The sequence below is a fragment of the Canis lupus genome, chromosome 23, assembly GCF_003254725.2.
Source record: "Canis lupus dingo isolate Sandy chromosome 23, ASM325472v2, whole genome shotgun sequence".
Lineage (NCBI taxonomy): Eukaryota > Metazoa > Chordata > Mammalia > Carnivora > Canidae > Canis > Canis lupus.
In genome coordinates, this window is record NC_064265.1 from 51017074 (window position 1) to 51041763 (window position 24690).

Here is a 24690-nt window from a genome sequence, read left to right on the forward strand (position 1 = left end):
AAGCTTTGTGTAGTATAACTAAAGTAATTTTACCAGTTAAACAAAAGCTGATTATTTTGTGATTTCCTGATAACCCAAAGCTGCTTATTATGGTGACAGGAAAGACAGATATTTCTTGAAGTTTGTCACACACACACACAAAGGCAAGTGGTGCTTTGGGCTTTAGACAGATTATTCTTGGATAAGAAGGAATTTTATTTTCTACACACAAGGCATTTCCTTAGGCTGGTCTCTTTGGGGTTGTTTCACTGGGAGCTGCTGCAGGTCTCATCACGGAGAGCAGGGGAGCCACTAAGGCAGCAGAGATGGGTGGTGGAGAGCAAGCTCACGTGGCCTTTGTTAGCCTCATGACGCAGACCTCTGAAAGAGCTTCCCAACTGGCCTCCTGGCCCCAAATGTCTTTCCTTCTGTTCTGCTTCGTTGTCCTAAAACCCCATATAATCACGTCAAGACTTCAAAGAGAGCTCATGGCCTACTGTTGGAGTCCCGATGCCATGGCATTCGCTGACGGGCATACCTGCTGCCTCCCACCGTGAACTCTGACCGGGGGACACACCACCAGTCACCCACAGCGACTTGAACACAGAGATGCTCATGCTCTCAAAGCCTATTTCAAATAGCACTACTTGTGGAAAGCCTTCCCATGGCCCAGCCTAACACACGCAGGACCTGGGAGTAGAGGACAAATAGAGGTCGCCACGCCGCACACTCAAATACTCAGCAGCTGCTTCTCTGCCTGACACACAAACCTTTATGACAATCTGGAGGCCTGATTTGAATTTTAAATGTTTGGTCTGCTTAGAGGGAACAGAGAGAAAGGACCTTTAGGCCCCATTCCTTGCCCTCCTTTTCTCTTTCTACCCCTGGCTTTGCCCTGCAAGGAGTCTCATACGCGTGCATGAATACCCCCGCCACATGTGCAAGCTCATCCGGGACACTGCTCAGGCCTGTGGGGTCATACCGTTGGAATGGCCTGTCCTTGGAGAACAGATCCAGGGCCAGGCCTGTTAAGCCCAAGAAGGAGGATGGAGATATGTGCAAAAGGAATCCCAAGGTCTCCGTTACCTGGACTACATTTAGTAGGCGACAGAATGTGTGGAAACTGGGGGAAATCCAGATGGGGCCAGACCAGACCCTGTAAGGGAAGTAGCCCAGGGACAGCACCTACCCCTGGCTTCTCCACGCCGTCAAGAGCAGAACTCATCACTGCCATTTTTTTGTGCTCCCCGAGCAGTCTCCTGACAGGGTTAGCATCTTGTTATTGAGCTGAAGTTTTGTCAAAGCTTCTCATCACCCCAGGCCACAGGGACCTTGAAGGTAGGGCCATCTGAACACATTGCACCGTAACTTAATTGCCAGCAAATGACATTTCAATTCTTACGCGTAAAATAAAGGGTAGAGCTGCCGTATGCGTGCACCTGTGTGTGCGTGTGTAGTCCTGTGCTCCCTCTTAATTTAGTCCTTAGGCTCAATTTCCTCCTCTAATTAATTTGGCCTGCATTAACAACCTCTTTAAATCTCCAAAACTCTATAAAATAACTGCCATTCTTCCTTTCTGATTACTCCCACCAGACTGACCAAATATACATTCTGAAAACCACCGTTGTGCTCCGAAGACTGTTGCAGAACGGTCTATATATTCCATCACTCCGTCTTCTTAATGTTCCGCAAATGGCTTCTTATTTTAAATAAATACCAAAAGTGACCTCTGAGCATTGTCAGCCGGACGATGCTGAGTTAGGTGCTGTAGGATTAGGTATGTGAATAGGAATGCTCTAAGCTGCTGAGAGAAAATCCAAGAAAATGACTCTATCCTCTAGGGACCAGACCACAAAAGCAGGACCTCTGGCTTGGGACATTAATCAACAGAGGGCTGACATTGCTATTTGCTGCCACTCATCTCTGCATGGTGGGGGCTAGAGGCCCAAGTCCTGGGGATAATAACAGATGGGCTCTTATGTGTTACCATTCTGTTTCTTTTGTTGGCTGGATTACAGCATGGCTTGTGGCAGCCAAGAATACAGCTCAGCCAAGGCTGAGCCCCAAAAGGCCACTTGGAAAATTGACCACCCAGCCTTTTCCTATAAATGGACCCTGAGCATTCTCTGGAGGTTCCAGCCTGAATCACCAGCCAGGAACTGCCTCCTTCCAGCTAGGAAGGATGGTTTCCTGAAAGAGAGATACCCAGAGGGCAGTGATGGAGGAAGGGGACCCACCTGCCTGGCCGGCCACAATATCCACCCAGCCCCGGCCCCCACCCTGCTTCCTCTTTTGCCCACTGTCTAATTAAGGAACGTGAGAGAGGGGAGCTGAATCCGCATGTCGGGCTCACCGCCCGCACACCTCAGTTAGCAAGTGTGAGTTCACGAAGAGCTGCGTGAAAAACCACAGGAGGCAGGTGGGGCCTGCTTTCCCACGAGAGATGTGTTGATGGGAAACAAAGGTTTGGGTCATTCCTTTGCTACAATTTCTTCCCCCTTCAGGGGATCTGGCCCAGATGGGGTCCATTCACGTCACTGCGGCTGTTTCCTAAACCCCTGCTTCTTCGTTCTGGGGTTCGCTCAGCACCCACCAGGCCTACGGGACTCCGCCTTCACTCCCTCCTCCCCATTCCTACTTCTCCTAGCTGGCTCACCTTTGTGACCGTCCACCGTCCCTCCGGAACTCCCACGGGCTTCACAAGCCAGAGGCTTACACCTCAAGTTTTCAGGGTGTTGATGCCAACGGATCTCAATGGCCGGAATTAGACTGGGCTTTCTACGTAGCCCGGCTGTATCTGGAAGAGTTGCCTGACCGGTGAGAGCCCCAGATTCTCTGCAAGTGGCAGTCTCAGGGATGGCAGTATGACGGGAGCCATCAGCGGGACACGGCGACGTAGCCCGTATGCAAACTGGAGGGGCTGGTGAAGACGAAGAGGGTATGAAAAGCCACCTCACTGTCGCTCCTTTGTACCACCGCAGTTCCTAACCCCCCGAGTTTTGACTTTTCTGCTTCCCAAAGGAAAAAGTGGTTGTGGGGAATAAGTGAGATAATGTTGTAAAACACCTACACAGTGTCCGGCACTTGACATTACCTCAACCACGATGAGTGCCCCTTGTTTACCCTCCTCTGCTTCCTGGAACCAGCTGAGGACACCACAGGAATACCCTGGACATGGTCCAGACCACCACAATGAAGTGCGGAATCGAATGAATTTTTTGGTTTCCCACTACATGTAAAAGTTGTTTATGCTCTACTGTAGTCTGTTAGGTGTGCAACGGCATTATGTCTAAAAAAATACTTTAAATAAAATATTATTGTTAAAAAATGCTAACCGTCATCTGCGCTTCCAATGAGTTGCAATCTTTTCGCTGGCAGAGCGTCTTGTCCTATGTTGGTAGCTACTGACCGCTCGGGATGATGGTGGCTGAAGGCTGGGGTGGCTGCTGCAGTTTCTTGAAATAAGACAGTCATGCAACTTGCCACATCGATTGACTCCTCCTTGCACAAACGGTGCCGCTGTAGCACGCAGCACTGTTTGAGGGCGTCTTAGCTGCTTTCAAAATTGGAGTCAGTCTTCTCAAATGCTGGTGCAGCTTTGTCAACTAATTTATATAATATTCTAAATCCTTTGTTGCCATTTCAACATTCTCCATAGGGTCTTCACTGGGGAATAGATTCCAGCTCAAGAAGCCACTTTTTTTTTTGCTCCTCCCAACGAGGCAAGTCTTCCTCCTTTAAAGTTTTATCATGAAGTCATAGTAATTCAGTCCCATCTTTGGGCTCCACTTTTAAATCTAGTCCTTCTGCTATGTCTGTGACAGCTGCAGTGACTTCCTCCACTGAAGTCGTGAACCCCTCAAAGTCATCCATGGAGGTTCGAATCAACTTCTTCCAAACCCCTGTTTGTGTTGATATTTGGACCTCTCCCCACGAACCATGAATGTTCTTACTGATGTCTAGAATGGTAATTGCTTTCCAGGAGGTTTTCAGTTTACTTTGTTCCGATCTATCAGAGGAATCATTATCGATAGCAGCTACAGTCTCATGAAATGTATTTTTCTTTTTTTTAAAAAAAGATTTTATTTATTTATTCATGAGAGAGAGAGAGAGACAGAGAGAGAGAGACAGAGATGGGGAGAAGCAGTCTCCATGGAGGGAGCCCGACGCGGGACTCGATCCCGGGACTCCAGGATCACACCCTGGGCCGAAGGCAGGCGCTAAACTGCTGAGCCTCCCGGGGATCCCCAAAATGTATTTCTTAAGTAATACTTCAAAGTTCAAACCACTCATTGATCCACAGGCTGCAAAATGCATGTTGCGTTAGCAGGCATGGAAACATTAATTTTGTTGTCCGTCCCCATCAGGGCTCTTGGGTGACCAGGTACATTGTCAACGAGCTGTCCTAGTTTGAAAGGAATCTTTCTCTCTCCTCTCTTTTTCTGAGCTGTAAGTCTCAACAGTGGGCTTATAATATTTAGTAAACCATGTTGTAAACAGATGTGCTGTCAACTAGGCTGCGTTGTTCCATTTCTAGAGCCCGGAAAGAGTGGATTTAGCACGATTCTTTTTTTTTTTATTGGAGTTCAATTTGCCAACATATAGCATAACACCCAGTGCTCATCCCTCCAAGTGCCCCCCTCAGTGCCCATCACCCAGTCACCCCCACCCCCGCCCTCCTCCCCTTCCACTACCCCTTGTTCATTTCCCAGAGTTAGGAGTCTCTCATGGTCTGTCTCCCTTTCTGATATTTCCCACTCATTTTTTCTCCTTTCCCCTTTATTCCCTTCCACTATTTTTTATATTCCCCCTATGAGAGAGGCCATAAAATGTTTGTCCTTCTCAGATTGACTTGCTTCACTCAGCATCATACCCTCCAGTTCCATCCATGTCGAAGCACATGGTGGGTATTTGTCGTTTCTAATGGCTGAGGAATATTCCTCTGTACACATAGACCACAGCTTCTCTATCCATCATCTGTCGATGGACACCGAGGCTCCTTCCACAGTGTGGCTGTTGTGGACATTGCTGCTAGAAACATCCGGGTGCAGGTGTCCCGGCATTTCGCTGCATCTGTATCTTCGGGGTAAATCCCCAGCAGTGCAATTGCTGGGTCGTAGGGCAGCTCTATTTTTAACTCTTTGAGGAACCTCCACACAGTTTTCCAGAGTGGCTGCACCAGTTCACATTCCCAGCAACAGTGCAGGAGGGTTCCCCTTTCTCCGCATCCTCTCCAACATCTGTGGTTTCCTGCCTTGTTAATGTTCCCCATTCTCACTGGTGTGAGGTGGTATCTCATTGTGGTTTGGATTTGTATTTCCCTGATGGCCAGTGATGCGGAGCATTTTCTCATGTGCGTGTTGGCCATGTCTATGTCTTCCTCTGTGAGATTTCTGTTCATGTCTTTTGCCCATTTCATGATTGGATTGAGGAGAACACAGGCAACACCCTTTTTGAACTTGGCCACAGCAACTTCTTGCAAGATACATCCATGAAGGCAAGAGAAACAAAAGCAAAAATGAACTATTGGGACTTCATCAAGATAAGAAGCTTCTGCACAGCAAAGGATACAGTCAACAAAACTACAAGACAACCTACAGAATGGGAGAAGATATTTGCAAATGACCTATCAGATATAGGGCTAGTTTCCAAGATCTATAAAGAACTTATTAAACTCAACAGCAAAGAAACAAACAATCCAATCATGAAATGGGATTTAGCACGATTCTTAAGGGCTCTAGGATTTTCAAAATGGTCAGTGAGCACTGGCTCCGACTTAAAGTCACCAGCTGCATCAGCCCATAACAAAGGAGAAGCCTGTCCTTTGAAGTTTTAAAGCCAAGCCTTGATTCCTCCTCTGCAATGAAACTCCTACATGGCATCTTCTTCCAGGAGAAGGCTGTTTTATTAACACTGAAAATCAGTTGTTAAGTGTAGCCGCCCTCATGAATTTTCGAAGCTAGATCTTCTGCACACCTTGCTACAGCTTCAACACCGCACCTGCTGCGTCACCTTGCACTGTTAGGTTATGGAGACGCCTGCTCTCCTTAAGCCTCACGAACCAGCCTCTGTTAACTTCAAATTTTTCTTTGGCAGCGTCCTCCCCTCTCTCAGATTTCGAAGAAGTGAAGAGAGTTGGGGCTTTGCTCTGGATTGGGCTTCGGCTTAAGAAAATGTCATGGCTCGTTTGATCTTTTACCCAGACCACTCGAGCTCTCTCCGCGACAGCAATAAGGCCGTTTTGCTTTATCACTCACGTGTCCAATGGAGTAGCTCTTCTAATTTTCTTGAAGACCTTTTCCTTTGTATCTACAACATAGCTAAGAGGCCAATATTTGGCATAAGAGGTCTGGCTTTTGACCTATGTCAGCTTTTGACATGCCTTCCTTACTAAGCTTAATCATGTCTCATTTCTTATTTAAAACAAGAGAGCTGCTACTCATCCTTTCACTTGAACGCTTCGAGGTGTTTGTAGATTAAGTGGCCTAATTTCAATTGTGTTGCATCTGTGGAAATGGGGGGCCCTAGGAGAGGGAGATGGATGGGGAATGGAGGGTCGGTGGGGCAGTCAAAACATACCCATTTACTGTTAAGTTTGCCGCCATCATATACAGGTGCAGTTTGGGGTACCCCAAAACAATTAAAATAGTTTCGTTAAAGATCATTGTTCACATATCGCCATAACAAATATAATAATAATGAAAATATTTGAATTATTGCAAGAATTATGAATACGTGACACAGAGACACAAAGTAAGCAAACGCTGGTGGAAAAATAGTGCCCGTAGCCTTGCTCGATGCAGGGTGGCCACAACCTCCAATTCGCAAAAAAATACAACATCTGCAAAGTACAACGAAGTGAAACACAGTAAAACAAACTATGCCTGTGCTTCTCTCAAGTGGAGGCTACTTGGCTGTTTCCCCAGGCCAAGGAGAGAGAAGGGGGCAGGGGGTCAGAAGTCCTGGCCTGTCACTGACTTCTTACTCTCTGCGTGCCGGGGGCGAGCTAACCTCCCAGAACATCCATTTTGACTGTTGTAAAACACAGAAAACTATAACACACCTTGAGTTACTGAGAGGAGTAAATTAAATTGGTAGGATTAGATGCTAAAAAAAGAAGTCCTTTATGAATGATACAGTCCTCTGCAAATTGAGGCACGGATACTAACTCATCTGTGTTAAGAAATATTCGCAAAGTGACCTCTGTGTGCCAGATGCTCTGCAAGGCATCGGGGACACGGTGGTGAACAAGATGGCCTTCACGTCCCCGGCGTTTGCGTCACAGCCAAGGTGGTCCAGAGATCTGCTATGGCAGGGAAGGGAGGAGTCAGAGAAGACTCCTGGCAAGAAACTGAAATCTAAGGACCAGGAATAGTCAGCTCAGAAAGAGTGGGAGTGGTGAGGGAAGAACAGCCAGGTGAAGGACGCAGCGTATACGTAAAGACTCAGCTCCCTGAGCGGGGAGGCCCTGCCCATCCCTGGACCATATGATTGTGCAAGGCGCTGGAGTTAGAGGAGTTAGAGAGACCCTATGACAACAGGCAGTGGTCAGGGGCCTGGTTTGCAAATGGTCTCCTACGTCCTTTCCTGAGCATCTGGGCAGCCACAGAAGGGCTGTACCAGGTGTCTGATGGGACCTCTTTGAATGTCACACATGGTGCCACCCTCACTCTTGGACCCCATCGTCTTCAGTGGGGAGACCCCAAGTCTTTTCTGTCTTCCTTCCTAGAAGTGAGTCTCCTGCTGGTTTCATTTGCCTTTCTGTCCAGCCTTTAGCTCCTGGGAAATAAATTGAATTAAGTTACTCTCCCCAGATCCCCCTTGTTTTGAACCTGCCTTTCCCAAAACTAGGCTTTGCTCTTGCTTGCAGGCTGCAGATAAAATGGCACGCCAGCTGCCTCCTTAATTAAGTCAAGTTTGGCCTTTTGGTCACCCTTCCCCGTCACCTGTATCATCTGGTCCCCAGGCTCTAGCCGTGATAGGCAGAAGAATGACTCCCCAAAGATGTATATACGCCGTAACCCCCAGAACCTGTGACCATGTTGCCTTACATGGCAAAAAGGACTTTGTAGGTATGATTAAGTTAAAGGTCTTGAGATGGAGAGATAATCCTGGATCTTCTGGATGGCACCAAGGGGGCCTTAGAGGAGGGAGGGAGGAGGCTCAGAGTCAGAGAAGGAGACGTGATGAGAAAAGCAGAGGCGAGAGGGAGGCAGGACAGGAGCTGAGCTGGGCAGGCAGGGAAAAGGGCAAGGAACCAGAGTCTCCCCCAGCACCTCCGGAGGAATGCAGCCCTGCTGACCCACTGTGGACTTCCCATCTCAAGAACTGGAGGATAACAGATTGGTACTATCTTAAACCACTAGGTTTGTGGTCATTTGTTTCAGCAGGGATGGAAAACAAACATCCCACCCCTTCCGCACCCTTCACTCCCAGCCTCCGTTTAGATGATCCAACGATCCTTCAACTCTACTCCTTGTCCAAACTCTGCTACGGTTTTGCTCGAACTTTCTGTCCTTAATTCTTTCCCAAACGGATTCCTCCATTTGGAATTCATTCTCTAACTTCGCTCTGGAATTCATTCTCTAACTTCTACTAGCATCTGATTCTAGCTAGTACTTTGTTCCACGTCTTCAATCTCTTGTCATTAAATTTAATAGTCCCCAGTTGCCAAATCTAAGGTCAGTCCCGATCTCCAGGCTCCTTGACTTCTCTAGATCTTGGTCCTGTGGGGCCACTTTACACCCTTTGGAGCCCACGACACATCTTTTCCCCGGTTCCCCATGGTCTCCGATCTCTTTGATCTCTTCTGGTTATTGACTTATTTTTGAATTCAACAACTTTTCATTGAACAACTACTGTGTGTCCGGCACTACGGTAGGGAGAGCATGTAAATACGCAGACACAGCTCCCATGCCCCTCAAGGCGTCCAGTGTGCCCCGGGAAAGACAGGCGTGCAAAAATAATGACGATACGCTGCCCTAAGGGCAAAAGCAAAAGCACACGCACATCAGGTAACAGCTGTCCCCAGTTCCCTGCCCAGCCTCTGGCCTAGCTACTCCGAGTGTGGTCCCTGAAGCAGCAGGAAAAGTGTCACCTGAGAACCTGTAAAGAGGCAGAGTCTGGGGCCCCTTCCCAGGCCTCCTGAATTGAAATCTCTAGGGGTAGGGTCAGGTCTCTCTCCAGTGTCCAGGACCCCCAGCCCTGTCTCCGCTCCCCAAGGCCCTGTGCCCCATGCTCCACCTGGAACAAACCCTCCCGCTCTTCAAGGTCTGGCCGCGATGCCACTTCTGTTGTGAATCTTCTTGACACTTGTTTCTCCCTAAGGTAGAACTCACTGCCCTACCTTCTGCTTCTACCATTTGCAAACCACTTATCACCATTTATTCTGTTTGGTTTTGTGACTGCTCATGGAGAGCTACCGCCAAGGTCTGCGATACAGAAGGAGAAAAGAAGTCATTCCTCCCGTCGGGCCCTTGCAGCCACGGCAGCCTACCGCGGTTAATTGTGCATTCGACCCTTCTCGCCGGCTCTTCTCTGCATGGTTCGAGGGTTGACTTCAAATGTTCCAGTACTCACCTTCACGTTCACTGATTTTTTTTAAGTGGTGGGTACTGACTTTATCAGGAAATGAAGCAGAGTTACAACCACGGTCGATAGAACCTTGGGCTGACCTTTAATCTTCACTCGTACGTACCTTCCATGATCCATTCCTACTCTCCCCTTCCTGGCGGCCTCGAGTCTCTCTCTGAGTATCCTCGGGAGTCAGCAGAAGCACCAGGCAGACGGTGTGTGTCCTAAACACAGAACCTCAGGACTTTTGTTTGGATGCTGGTGGTAGAGGTAGAAGAGGCGTGCTGCCTAGAGAGCCCCTTGGACCAGTTTGGATCCCACGAGGAGAAAGCTTGCAGAAAATGGAAGCCAACGCCAGAAACCAAATCCGAGAAATAGAGAGTAGGAAAAGTGTTCGGTTCGTATTATTTGAGCTCCTGGATCGACCACCTCACCTGAAGGTATTTTTTCCCCATCACATTAGCTAGTAAATTCCTTTATATTATTTAAACCAGCACTCAGTTGGATGTTCTGTGATGGGTAATCACAATAATCCTAATAATTATAATATTTTATTTGATCCCAAAAAACCAACAACTTGCTATCTAGAAAACGAGCCTTTGCTCTCACCCTAGGCTGCTTTCCCCACGTGCAGCTCATTTCCTCGGCCCAGAAACCACAGATTCCTGCGCTTCATGGCCACACTCAACATCAATTAAAGCTTTTCCGCCATAGTGACAGGTTTTACCTTTGTTCTGTTTTCAGTACTGTACCTGTTATGGTTAATTTTATGTGTCGACCTCACTGGGTCATTGAGCGCCCACACATTTGCTTGAACACTATTCTGGGTGTGTTTGTGAGAGTGTTTCCAGATGAGACTGGCATGTAAATTGGTAGAATGGGTAAAGCAGATTGCCCTCCCCAGTGTGGGTGGGCCTCGTCTAAGCTGCTCAGGGCCTGAACGAGACTGGCCGAGCAGGGACACTGGTCTGCTCCTGCCTCTGGGCTGTGGCTTACACCATCAGCCCTCCGGTTCTGAAGCTTTCACGCCTGGACCAAAGCTCACACCATTGATCCCCCTCATCCTCAGGCCTTCGGACTCAGATGGGAATTACACCCCGTGTTCCCTGGGTCTCAGCTTACAAATGGCATCTTGTGGGTCTTCTCAGCTTGATGATCACGTAAGCAAAGTCCGTTTGCTCGCGATCTATGTGTCCATCCTATCGGCTCTGCTTCTCTGGGGACCACAGTGCCATCCCCTCCTCGCTTTCACGGTTCTAGGAAAAGTGAATGAGTGCTTTCACGTAAAGGCGAGTGTGTTTAGGCCCACGAGGGAGGAAACCCGAAGCACACCTGCTGTTCTCCTGCCTGGTTGTGCGGACCGTCATGCATGTGATGTACTTTTTACCTCGGGCTGCTTTCTCTTCGCAGCTACGTGCAAAAGCCGTAGGAGATGGTACTGCTCTGGTTGCTCCAGCTGAGGCATCAAGGCCAGGAGTTCCATCAGGTGCCTGTTGATCGGCTGAGGCTGCTTTTCATACACGGCAGGTAACACCCTCAACAGCATGGCATTGCCTGTTGAGGGAACAAAACCAGGAATGACGAGCATTAGCTCACAAGCAGTAGAAACACGTTCACTGTCAATGCAATAACCCTTGCACTTACTCATTAAACAGCGTGGAGTGATGGCCAAGGCTTCTGCTAAAAATAACACAGTATCTTATTTTGAAAAATCACTACAGCGGGACTCAAACGGATTCCATAAAAGGGAATATCATATTTATTTATTATCTAATGAAAAAGTTTTCCTGACTAATGCTCCACGGGGAAAGAGGAACACTTGACAGTAACCACACCACACCCTGAAGAAGGAAACAGTTCTGATAAAGAATTCCTGACGAGAAACAACATTTGGATGCTGTTTAAATGAAAACTATGCAGTGTCATAAGCATGTAACGGAACCAAAAAGGAAAAAAAAGGCGCAGAGGAATGTTTTCACGTTCCTGAGAGATATGGAGGCCTGGTTCAGACAGCTGACATGTGGAAATGCAGCCTTATTTTTATGAATAGTTACAAAAAAAAGTAGCAATGCAAATTTAAATCCCCAATTTCTGTACTATTTTCAAGGGAAGTTGAGAGTCCGCTTGTTTGTCACACTTGATTTGCCTCAAAGACATGTATGGACAACTGGATTTAAGATGGCAAAGTCTCAAGAAGAGATATTGCATAAGCTACAGGGACTTATCAGCAAACAGCATATGGGAAACATCTGCTTATCACTTTATGGTATGGATTTTTTTTCTCAAAATCCTCTCAAGTACTTAAATGTCTCAGGAGAATTGGTTTCTAGGGATTTCTTGAACAAAAAAAAAAACGTTCGTGCGTCTATTACTTTCAATTTGGCTTCGTATATAGACGAAAGACACAGGAGGAATCAACTGAGCAGCAGTGATTACACGTATGTGACCTTTCTCGAGCAGGGGGGACATGTCCATATATAAAGGACATTTAGATAGGAGAATAGAACAAAAGGGGCAGCCCGGGTGGCTCAGCGGTTTAGGGCCACCTTCAGCCCAGGGTGTGATCCTGGAGACCCGGGATCGAGTTCCACATCGGGCTCCCTGCGTGGAGCCTACTTTTCCCTCTGCCTCTCTCTCTCTCTCTCTCTCTCTCTGTCTCTTATGAATAAATAAATAAAATTAAAAAAACAGAGAGAGAGAGAGAGAATAGAAGAAAAAGGCTACCATTTTCAGAATATCCGGGACTAAAAATAATAGAAGGGTAACTCTGGATCAGATTGAATGAGTGTGGGTGATGATACATAATGAGAATTGCTTTTCCCGCACGTGGTTCACAGAATTAGTCTCCTGCAGATTTCCATATACCCATGGAATGCGAAGTATTAGAAATATTCAGGGTTTTCTTTTAAAAAAATGTCGAGTCCATCACAAAATATTGCTTGATTTTGTTTTCTATCTCTCTGAACCAAGAGCTTTTCCTTAAAGGATCAGGAATTTTTAATATAATGCCCAGTCTGTACAGGGTACAATAGACCTTAGAACTTAATTATGTAGACATACTGATCAATCTCTAAAAAAGTTCATGATAAATCAGACTCTCTCTTTGCAACTGAAGACAGGAAACTGGTGTAAGGCTTTTGATACAATACCCATTAAATACCCTGAAAGCCTTGAAGGAAAAACTCCAGATTAGTCATTTTCAGCTGACTTGCATTTTGATCACATGATGCAAAAATAAATGCATAAAAATTTTTTCTGCGTTAGAAACTGATGAAGACACTTTGGTATAGACGTCCTGTAAATTCAGAGAAAAAAGAGAAATCCTATAAATTCCATGTATGAACTAATATTTTTTAAATTATGGAATATTTGAAGCCATTAGGCAAAAGTAGGCAATAAAGAATAAGGTCGTGCCCTCCAAAGCCACTTGGTGCCAGAATCACTTCCTATCCCACTCATTTCCTTTTTCTCCCCTAGGGCAACCACCATCCTAAAGTCGGTGTTTATCATCTTCATGAATGTTTTTTTACATTTCAGTTGCACGTGTATAGACCAACAAACATTTTATAGTGTTGTTTTGCAGGCTTTAAAATTTTTTGTCAGTGGTATTCATACTATGCAAATGTCTTTGCAATATTTAATTTTTTTTTACATTCAGCACTGTGTTGAAGTTTTAGCTCCAGGAAGCTCTCCATCGCTTACTCTCACAGTTGTATGGCATTCTATCGTGTAAGCAGGCAACAATTTATTCATACACTCTATGGTTGAAAGACATGATGATGATGATGATGATGATGATGCTTAGCTTTTACCAATAGTGCTGTAGGATGCTGTAATTTTTATACCTATTTCTTGACTCAGGAATGGGAGATCTTCCCGAGGGCACTGTTTTAGCACTGGATTGCTACAAAACTATGACCCCTACCTCCCTTTATTTGGGAGGTGGGGTGGCTAGCATCAGCTCTCAGGCTTACAGGGTTGGTCTTGGATCCCCACCTCCCACACCTCTTTCTTTGGCTCCTGGAGGTTTCCCTTACATTATCTGTAGCTCATCTGTACATTTAAAGTTTTCATTATAGTGGGATCACTGGGTGGCTCAGCGGTTGAGCATCTGGCTTTGGCCCAGGGCGTGACCCCGGGTCGGAGGATCGAGTCCTGTATCGGGCTGCCTGCATGGAGCCTGCTTCTCCCTCCGCCTGTCTCTGTCGTCTCTCTCATGTATAAATAAATAAATAAATAAAATCTTTAAAAATTAAAAAGTCGGCACTTGAGATGAGCACTGGGTGTTATTCTGTACGTTGACAAATTGAACACAAGTAAAATTATTAAAAAAAGAACAAACAAAATAAAGTAAAACCCTATTTAATTATTGCAAAAAAAATTTTTAAAAGTCATCATAATGTAAATGCATTCCTAGGTGTTTTGTGCAGGAGAGTTTTCAGCTTATTTGGGCCTTCACATTTCGAAGGAAGCAGGAATCCCTAAACTTATTTTATTATTTATTTATTTAAATTTATTTATATTATTTATTTATATTTATTTATTTGCTTATTAATTAATTAATTTATTTACTTATTTTTACTCCTGCACTGTTGGTGGGAATGTGACCTGGTGCAGCCACTCTGGAAACCTGCGTGGAGGTTCCTCCTAAACTTACTTTAGGAGCGTGATCTCCAGTGGGATGATACAATTTCCACCTCACAGCAGCTCAGGAAGAGCAACGTTCCTAAAGTCAGCGCTTCCCTCTTCCCCGGTGCCGTCCTCCTCGAGGTTTGCGGGTGGGTGAGCCCCTCCCTGCGGGGAGCCTGCGAGCGGGCTCGCGCCTGCAGGGGGACCCAGATGCTGGGGCTGGGCTGGGGCTGGGGCTGGGGCTGGGCTGGGGCTGGGCCCGGGCCCGCCCCCAGCACCCGCATCCTCCCGCGCACGCCGGTCCCCCTGGGCATCAGCTCGCAGCAGCCCCGCTCCGCCCCGGGAGGCCGCGCGCGGGAAGGGGCGAGGCTCCCCCAAGGGCTGCGGCGCGGGAGCGGGGCGCAGAGGGGGCACGGCCAGGCCTGCTCCCCGCCCCCCTCCAGCCCTCGTGGGGACGGTCCCGGCCCAGTTTCCCCACCTCTTTCCCCTCTGACCCTCCTCCCGCTAATCTGGCTGCAGCGTAGCCCCCGGCGGGCTGCTCTTGTGCAACGTGCCGGCCCGGGTCGCCCCCGCCCGCGCCCCCGCCCGCCCCCGCCCCGCTTCGGGGGGGCCCCGGGACGGCGCTGACCCCCGGCTCCCCGCAGGCGCTGCCGGCGCTTATTAGGGGCGCGGGGCCGGCCGCCGGTGTCCGCCGGTGTCCGCCCGGTGCCCGGTGCCCGCCCGCCCGCTCCCCTCGCGTCCCCCGGCGGCGGCGATGCGTCTCCCCGCGGTGCTGCTGTGCGCGCTCTGCTCCGCGCTGTCGCCGGAGGGCCCGGGGGACTACGAGCTCATGTACGTGGACCTGGACAACGAGATCGACCACGGCCTGCAGCCCACGGAGGACCGTAAGTCGGGGGGGGCTCGGGGTCACCTCGGCCGCGCCCCAGGGCTCCGCGGGGCCCACGAGGACGGGCTGCTGGGGAGGTCGGGGGGCGGCGGAGCTCGCAGCAGGAGCCCTGGGGAGCCTCGGGGTCACCTCGGCCGCGCACCCCAAAGGCTCCCGCCGGGTCCCCACGAGGACGGGCTGCTGGGGAGGTCCGGGGGGTCGCAGCAGGAGCCCGGGGGGGGGGCTCGGGGTCACCTCGGCCGCGCACCCCAAAGGCTCCCGCCGGGTCCCCACGAGGACGGGCTGCTGGGGAGGTCCGGGGGGTCGCAGCAGGAGCTCGGGGGGGGGCTCGGGGTCAACTCGGCCGCGCACCCCAAAGGCTCCCGCCGGGTCCCCACGAGGACGGGCTGCTGGGGAGGTCGGGGGGGTCGCAGCAGGAGCCCGGGGGCCGGGGGGGCTCGGGGTCACCTGGGCCGCGCCCCAGGGCTCCGCGGGTCCCACGAGGACGGCTGCGAGGACCGGCGGGCGGTGACGCGCGTGTCCCCGCCGCAGCCCCGCCGTGCGCCTGCCGCCCGGAGCTCAGCCGCTGGGACAAGCTGTTCATCATGCTGGAGGACTGGCGCGCGCGGGAGGGCACAATGCTGCAGGCCGCCGACGCCGTGCTCCGGGCAGAGCTGCGCTCGCTGCGCGCCGAGCTGGGCCGCCTGGGGACGCCGTGCGCGCCGCCGACCGAGGGCCCGGAGCCGGGGCGCGCCCTGGGCGCGGTGCTGGAGGAGCTGCGGCGCACGCGGGCCGATCTCCGCGCCGTGCGGGGCTGGGCGGCCGGGCGCTGGCTGCCGGCAGGTGAGCACGGGGAGCGCGCGGCCCGGGGGGCGGGGGGCACCTGCGCGCACCTGCGCTCACCTGCGAGCACCTGCGCGCACCTGCGCACGCCCCGCGCGGCGCCAAAACGCGCTGCAGAAGGCGGAGCCCGGGGCCGCTCCGTCGGGGCTCTCCACTCCCTCCAGGTTTCGGGGGGCTCTGGTCCCCGCGCTATTTCGGGGCCCAGCCTGCGTTTTAGGGAACCTTTCCTGGGCCGCCCCCCCCTCCCCTGCCTCCTCCCTGCGTGCGGGTTCTGAGCCTGAGGCTTGAGACTGAACCTGACCCCTGAAGGGCTTAGCGGGATTGCCTCCCCCCAAAAGGGGCCTGTGGGATTGACCAGCCCCGAGGGGGCCCCTCAAGTCCCGGAGGTTCGGGGGAGCCCTACATGCGCAGTGAGATGGGCTGCTGCGGGAGCACACTGGGAACCCTCCTCTCCCCAGGGACTTGCAGGGATGGGGGTGCAAACAGGAGAGAGGCGGTTCAAACCAGATAGGACTTCTTGAAGTCGCCCCCCCTCCTCCCCTGCCATCCTACAGGGATCTCCAAAAAACACATGTGGGCCCGAAATAACACGTTTGAAAGGTGGGTCAAAGAAAGGAGATTTGGAGCCAAAGAACACTCCTTTGTGGAGGCCAAAATCTCTAAGAGATAGCGGCGCAGGAATCCTTTGTTGGGCCATATGGGAAAATCAGGGACTTAGGTATGAAAACAACAGCTTTCCTGTGCCTGAGAACGTCGGGAACAGAGGAGGATGACTTACAAGCAGCGCCGCCCTCCTTAGAGTGGCCATAAAGCAGCTCAGCTGTTGGGGGGCAAGGATCCTAATGGTAAGCATGTGGGGGAGCATGTTTCATTTAAAGTTGCAGAAACCATAGCAGGGTGTCAGTCGTTCCTAAGTATTGGAGGACTTTATCAATGCTGAGCAGATTTTCTGGACTATTCAGTACAGTTTCGGAGACTGGAAAAGCATAAAACCAAATACACGATTAGCTCCTCAGTGTAAGTGACAAGGAGACAAAACATAATTCTGTGGCTATTCTAGTGGGTGACATTTCTTGTCTTTGGCAAAGCATATTAAAGTGATTGTACCTATGATGCACCCCCCCTCCCCAAACTGAAGAATTAACGCCAGTTTTCACTCACCTCTGTATACTGGTTAGAGCAGACAGGGATGTATTTCTGAATTCTAGAATGCTAATTCCTTATTCCATCCAATAGTACTTCTACCCACATGGTTTTATTTCCCCTCTCTTGGTTTCCTGCCAGCTTGGTTCCTCGGGGATTCCTAATTATTCTGTTGTCGGCCTCCTAAGAACCTGGTTTTAATTTTGTTTGGTCTTTGATAATATAATCAGAAAAACCTATTAGTTAAAAGCCATTTCATGAGAGAGTTTCTGACATTTTAAAGAGATATCAAGAGCTTCAATCACTGGTCCCCACCAAAAAAAAAAAAAAAAAAAAAAGCCACAAAAAAACCTGTGAACACGAAATTCCACTCCAGTAACTCACACAGCCAGTGCAGCCTGCAGGGGAGGCTGAGTCTCTGAGAGGCCATCAAGGAATGCTTTGGAATGCAATCCTGCCTGCCTGGGTTTATTTAAACAGGAAATCAGTTAATTAGACTGCAGTAGGCCCCCTCTTGAACACTCCTTTACTGGGACTTTACAGAGAATAATATCTCAAATGGTTATGCATATGGTGATCTTTTGCTCCGTGATCTTTGTTTCACTTAATTAACACAGAAAAAAAAAAAAAAAGAAAGTACTGATTTCATTTGAAGAAAGATTGTCTCATTAAGAATGAATCTTAAAAATCTTCAAAAATTCAAATTCTTCAGTGAAAAAGAGAATACCAAAAACGTGACGGGACCAATTTGTGCTTTAGTATTGTAGGTGCTTTGATACGATTTTTTGAAACTCAATATTTCTTTGACTATTTCTAGGTCCACAGCTATTTGGTTTTTTTTAGGGCCGAGCGTAGCCCCCCAGTCACTTGCAGGCATTTAGCGTAGTTGAACACGCTCTGCACGGACGCTGGGTGCCTCCAAGGTCTGTATATTCACTCACCGGTTGGTCTTTAAATGCTCTGGACGCCTGCATGCCAGAGCTATTTTATAATAAATCTTTAGTTTGTTATAAAGTGAATAGCTAGCCCTCGTTTAGATTAAAAAAAAAAAACAATTCTTTTTCTCATCTCTCCTACGCCTATGAGGTTATCACAAAGCAGAGCTCACCTATGAAAGGCTTTGGCACATTTCCCAGAGACACCTAGAAGGGCTTCCGTTCAGCACCTCTAGCTCCCTGACCAGACAGGTGACCTGGAGCTGAACTGAGGTGGGACTTTACTGAGCTCCCAGCCACCCACGGCTGAATGTCTCCTTCTCACTGCTCTTTAGCACAAATATGTTCTCGGCCAGGCCCTTTAGGAGAGCTCACTCTTCCTTAAAGGTTTTCTGTTGCTGCCTCCATAGTATTTATAAGCATGTGGACAAACGGAGCGTTTCTAAGCATACCCGTGGCCTCACAGTTCTTCTCCCGAGCACTACGTTCTTGTTGCTTCGAGGCGGACGATCGGTAGCAGGATGGGAGGGGCCGTTACGGAAAATAGGAAAGCCCGGAGAGATTTGGGGGCTCATCAAAACCTGCAGGCTTGCTGCTAGTAAAACAGACGGAATCCCAGCGCTCCTAGCCAAGTGCAGGGGTTCCCCTCCTGGGAAGCAGGGCCGGGTGCAGGCCAAGGGCACGGCCTCTGCAGCCGCAACGCCGCAGTTCAAAGCCCCCGTTTTACCACTTACCAGCTGGAAAGTGGAACCAAGTTGCTTCATGCTCTATGCCTCAGTTCTCTCATCTGTAGAATGGGAATATTAAGACCATCTCTTAGGGTCCAGAAATAGGATTAAAACCATCCAGGGCGGTAAGAACGGTGTCTGGGACCTAGGGAGTACCGGCCATCGTGATCGCTCGTTGCTGCTTCCGAAGGTAGCCTTCGACAGACTTTGCAGTTCACAGGTGTCTGGAGCACGTGGTATTTTACGATTCCAGCAACAATAGCACTGCCCTGGAGTTCCATTTAAAAACACGTCGACAGCAGGTAAAGGGTGAGCTAGGTCCATCGAATTTCAGAGGTGTTTTTGTCGTTGTTCTATGGAAGTTTGGTGAAGTCAAGAAGAGGGAAACAAGTCTGGCTCTAAGTTCTTGGAAACTACAGCGTCACTGAAGGTAACACGTGCAGGCCAAGGGCACGGCCTTGGCCATTTAACATTTTCATTAAAAAAAAGTAGCAACAGACCATCAGCTAATTGCGAGGGAAAGTAGTTATTAAAACATGGTTTCCACCATTTTTTGAGTTGGGACAATTTGGCTACTCTGCCCGCCTCCCTTCCACGTGGGGCCTTCACGGAGTAGGCCTGACAGTTGACCTTATTCCTCTTTCCTTTGCTCTGGAGGTCACACGGGAGGTCACACGCGAAGCTGCTCGGGTCGTGGTGGGCCACAGCATAGGATTTTCAGCTGTAGTCGTTCGAGTGCCGGGCGGAGACCCCTAAATGCTGGGATGACTTGTGAACGGACGCCCCTTTCTCTCATACCCTTGTCACGTTCTTGCTCCTCTAGGTTGTGAAACCGCCATCTTATTCCCAATGCGGTCCAGGAGGATTTTTGGAAGCGTGCATCCAGTGACGCCCATGAAGCTTGAGTCTTTCAGTGCCTGCATCTGGGTCAAAGCCACAGATGTTTTAAACAAAACCGTCCTGTTCTCCTATGGCACCAAGAGAAACCCGTACGAGATCCAGTTGTACCTCAGCTATCAGTCCGTGGTGCTCGTGGTGGGCGGAGAGCACAACAAGCTGGTTGCCAACGCCGCGGTTCCCCTGGGAAAGTGGACCCGCCTGTGTGGCACCTGGGAGTCCAGGAGAGGCCGCGTGTCCTTGTGGGTGGACGGTGAGCCGGTGGCTGCCGCGCTGGAGATGGCCACGGGTCACCTGGTCCCCGAGGGGGGCATCCTGCAGATTGGCCAAGAAAAGAACGGCTGCTGTGTGGGTGGCGGCTTCGACGAAGCGCTAGCCTTTTCTGGAAGGCTCACAGGCTTCAATATCTGGGATCGTGTTCTCGGCAACGAAGAGATAAGAGAGTCGGGAGGAGCGGAGTCTTGTCACATCCGGGGCAATGTGGTTGGGTGGGGAGTCACCGAGGTCCAGCCCCATGGAGGAGCCCAGTATGTCTCCTGAGTGTTGTGAAGCTCGACTCGAAGCCAAAGAAAGAACCTCACGTTTCAGACAGTTGGGAAGGTCTGAAAACCTCAGCGCGTGTTAAGAACACTTGAGACTAATGAAGGGGAGAGTTGAGATCAATCTTTATTTATCTGGGCAAAATTACCGAATAAACAGCTGAAGAGAAGGCATTGGGGAATGCTTGAGGGGATGTTGTTTCTAGACTTCACGCCACGGTGCTTTGCGATTAGTGCTGTGTCTCTGTCAGATAAACTCGCAAATAATTAAAAAGGACTGCGTCGTGGAACAGAAGGGCAATTGTTTCACTTTTCTTTGGTTAATTTTGTTTTGGCCAGAGATGACTTTTACGTTGGAAGGAACAGAAAATAACATTGGCTGTCCATTATTCACTGTTAACTGGCATGTACCTTATGATTATAAAATACGATGATGAAACATATTTATACTACGATGTGACTTAACAAATGCAAATGTAGTTTATGTGTCATAATCGAATGTCACTTTTTTGAGAAGATAGTTATATAAGTTATATTATAAAATGGTTTTGTATTAATTTTATTAAGACTATTTTTGTAAAGCTCTACTGTAAATAAAATATTTTATAAAACTACCCCATGTCATCTAATTTTATTTTATTTTATTTTATTTTATTTTTTAAGTATTGTTTTTTTTTTTTTTTTTTTTTTTTAATTTATGATAGTCACAGAGAGAGAGAGGCAGAGACATAGGCAGAGGGAGAAGCAGGCTCCATGCACCGGGAGCCCGATGTGGGATTCGATCCCTGGTCTCCAGGTTCGCGCCCTGGGCCAAAGGCAGGCGCCAAACCGCTGCGCCACCCAGGGATCCCGTCATCTAATTTTAAATTTAAAAGATGTTTTGGAGCAAATCCGCACTCTTGAAGTAGGAGCTAGTTCCCAGAAAACAGTTCTAGTTGACATTGGTAGGAACAGACTATAGAGTTGTCGTAAGCTTTGGCTTCCTAGGAGTCATAAGCAAGAAATCTGATCTCGGCTAAGTCAGTTCATCTCTCTGGATTTTAGTTTTCTCAAATGAGAAATCAAGGAATTGAGGAAATAATGATGTCTAAGTCCCTTTGACCACATATGACACTCTGCCCTGTGGAACACAGAAACACACATAAATTATCAGAGTTCCCCAAATATCCGTGGTGAGGGCCATTCCTGGGAAGATCAAAGAATCTGGAAAAACAATGATTCCTGCCCTTAAAGCGTACCCCATTCTCTTACTCGTGCATGAAGAAAGGACGGTCAAGGTCCTTCACCCTACAGATGGGGAGGTCACTCTCCGCCACACTAGTGTTCTCCTGTAAATGCTTTTTGGGGCAAAGAGAAGACCATCCCAAAGCTGCTCCTGAACATCAGCAGCAAATGTAGAGCCACAGTGATGATGTGTTCGCCTAAGGACGGGTCTGGACAACCACAGGTCACCTCTGGTTTGTGAGATTTGGAGCATAGGGCCGGGAGTAGTTATCAAACCACATTTTATAACGGACTAGTTGAGTGTCCTTAGGCAAGGTACTTAACTCCTCTGGGTCTTCTCAGTAAAACAAGGGGATTGGTCTCACTGCCTTTAGCCATAAGATGTCATGATTCTAGGAATCTTTGAGGATGCTCGTGATAGCAGTCGAGCTTCATCCCGCTTGTGAGACCCGCAAAATCAGCCTGATGGATCTCTAGGAAGAGTGTACACAGTTATGAGGCCGAGGGCCAGTCTCGGGCCCTTGGAGATTACACCGTGGCCAGACGTAAATCCTTCTTTAGCCATTATGTCCATGACTGGAATGCTTAACTGGAAGAAGAAACGCCGGACCCGACCATAAACAGAGAGTCAGGCATGCTTTCAATTTCCACATCTCAGCAGGAATTAGATCAGCTCAAGAGATCCTAGACGACGCAGGCCAAAATGCATGCAAACGCCTACGCCGACAGAGCTAAACCTGGGGGCGTTTTTAGTTTTTCTATGGGAATTACACATGGAGGGTAAAGAAGCAGCAGAGAGCAGAAAACCAAGCAATTGCTGGGTTACAGAAGCAGGAATTTCATCTGCTACAGCAGTAACCCTGGGTAAGTGTTCCAGGGGACTTCCGACCGTCTCCTAAGACCTATTTTCCCTCTTTTCCAAAGGAACAGAATTTAGGTTCACATGGTGGGTGTGTCCACTCGGGTGAAGTCTCTGTTTCCCAGCATCAGTGACAGCGAGGTGCGGCCAGGGGCCGATGCCCCGGCTGATGCTGGAATACACTGAACGGGATTCTCTCTCCCTCCTTCCTTCTGCCTGATTGGAATAGGGCAATGACGGCAGGAGTTCTGGCAACCTCGGCGGCGGGCGGTCCTGCCACCGCACAGAAGGCGCCTGGGCTCCCGGGTGCGGAGCTGCCTCGCCAGGCCTGGGCTGCCTCTTCCTGCGCTGCTTTAACAGGGAGAAAACGGCACTTCTGTCACTGTAAATCCACCAGTGAGGGCCCCTGGGGGGCTCAGCCGTTGGGCGTCTGCCTCCCGCTCAGGCCGTGACCCCGGGGTCATGGGATCGAGTCCCACATTGGGCTCCCTGCATGGAGCTTGCTTCTCCCTCTGCCTGGGTCTCTGCCTCTCTCTGTGTGTCTCTCATGAGTAAACAAAATATTTTTTAAAAAATCCACTAGTGTTTGATCACCTAATATGATCCAGTAGAACAATTTTTTTAAAAAATTGAAAAAACACTTTATCTCCTCAAAGCATTCAGAGACTACACTTAGAAAATACATTTTACAAATTCTCAGTTGTTGGCTATCTGGCTTTTTTTTTTTTTCTTAATATCATTTAATGAGTTCCGTAATGCATAATATTTGCAAAAGGAAGAGGTAAGAAATGTATAAAACGGAGATAAAATTTCTATAAAGAAGTATCAGTATGCTGGCTTAGTCTGGCACATTGGCAAAGAGTTTCATTTGCCAGAATGGTTGTTAAGGGCATCCCTATATCACAACATTATTAAATAATTTTGCAAGATGACTCAAGTCACTACGAGGAAAAAATGCATTATATATATAAAATATAAAATATAAAATATTCTGTGCATGTGCTAGTGTGACCAACTGTTCTGGTTTGCCTGGGATTGTCCCAGCTTCCACACTGAGAGTCCTATGTCCCAGAAAACTCCAGTTCTAGGCAAATGGTGACAGTCTGTCACTTTGTTACTCTAGTACCTACATATGTATGGACGTCAGGACAATATTTTTGCAGAGGGATATATGAATATATGAACAAAATACAGTTGATACATTTTCCTTGTCCAATATAATCTAAAATTTAGTGAAATGTTAATTCCTTTAAAAATCTATTCAGAACCTTTTACTACAAAGGGTCTATTGCAGAATTTTAGAGTTTGGTATTTACAATTACTTAGTTAACTTCACTTTAACAATTACATTTGCAAAGAGAAGAAATTATCACTGATATTTTACTTTTTTGTTAAATTTTGTATCAGGAAGCTCTTCCTTCAGAAGCTTACTAAGGCCAAATGTTTCCAGAACTGTCTTTTAGCCACTTAACAAATAGCACTCAAAAAGTTAAAAATCTTGGGCAGAGTGATTATAAACATTCACGTCTATATTTGTGGATTCAATGAACTGGAAAACTGAGATTATTGATGCTTGCATTCAGTTTTATAGATCTGGACCGTGGAAGAAAGTGTGCTGGGCTCGGGCTGGGAAGTTCACCATTCGAATCCTAGAGCACCATCGCCGACCATCTAGAAGCCCGGCCTGCCAGCTAATCTTTCTGAGTCTCACATTAGCCAAGAAATTAGCGATAACAGGACTTGCCTCCCTAACAGAAGGGTTATTATGAAAATGACATAAAAACTGATGGCGAAAAAAAAAAAAAAACTGATGGCGTATCTAATAGTACTTTGTAAACCATAACATGACATTTGAAATGAAAGTTGTCCTTAAAAAAGTTTTTCCAAGTCGTTCCCAGTGGGTTAAATTTAAAAAAGAAGCAAAGGTGCAAAAAATACAAACAAATAAGGGAATATAAAAATTCCCTTATATTGCGGATCATTCTCAGAGGCCAGCCCGCGTGTTCCTCGCTGGGAAGGCCTTATTTTACTTCACAGCAACATCTGCTGGTGGAGTCAAGAAGGTGCAAACCCTGGCCTGCAATTGATCCCAGCCCTGGTTAACAATTCAGAAGAGGCCCTTTTCTGTCTCAAGACGTGTCTCTATTTCTTGATCCACACTTGGTTGGCGTCGTAGAGCATCATTTTTAATATTTCCCTATGTGCATTATTATTCAGTTTGAATATTCTTAATAAGATTGCTTAGCAGCCTGTTTCCTGGAAATTGGATTAACACATTCTTTCTCAACAACCTATAATATGGTGAACTTAAAAACTTTGTTCTTTAAGAATAATTGTATTATGAATTTTTAATGGCTAAGTATCTCCCCAAGGATTATAAACTCCACAGATGAATCCGGTTCTGCCTTTAATATTTTAATATGGCCCCGGTACATGGCAGATGCCCAATTAGGGATGACAACGACAATGATGTTGA

General features: G+C 48.2%; 2 protein-coding genes across 2 annotated transcripts in view; one reads left to right on the forward strand and one right to left on the reverse strand.

Moving 5' to 3' along the window:
• The window catches only part of VEPH1 (ventricular zone expressed PH domain containing 1), a 220850-nt gene that overhangs the window by 157034 nt on the left and 39126 nt on the right, over positions 1-24690 (reverse strand). Inside the window, exon 5 of the mRNA XM_049099858.1 lies at positions 10940-11106. Coding sequence (XP_048955815.1) covers positions 10940-11106 — 167 coding nt within the window. The remainder of the gene's footprint in view (positions 1-10939; positions 11107-24690) is intronic.
• Positions 14858-20745, forward strand: PTX3 (pentraxin 3). The gene is made up of 3 exons (XM_025436102.3): positions 14858-15065; positions 15599-15889; positions 19519-20745. Exons 1-3 carry the CDS (start codon positions 14936-14938, stop codon positions 20130-20132), a joined length of 1035 nt encoding a protein of 344 aa, XP_025291887.1. The 5' UTR covers positions 14858-14935; the 3' UTR covers positions 20133-20745.

Coding starts and splice junctions, on each gene's coding strand:
- PTX3 (XM_025436102.3), top strand. CDS start 14,936: ATGCGTCTCCCCGCGGTGCTGCTGTGCGCGCTCTGCTCCGCGCTGTCG. Junction 15,066..15,598: donor CCTGCAGCCCACGGAGGACC/GTAAGTCGGGGG, acceptor TCCCCGCCGCAG/CCCCGCCGTGCGCCTGCCGC. Junction 15,890..19,518: donor CGGGCGCTGGCTGCCGGCAG/GTGAGCACGGGG, acceptor TTGCTCCTCTAG/GTTGTGAAACCGCCATCTTA.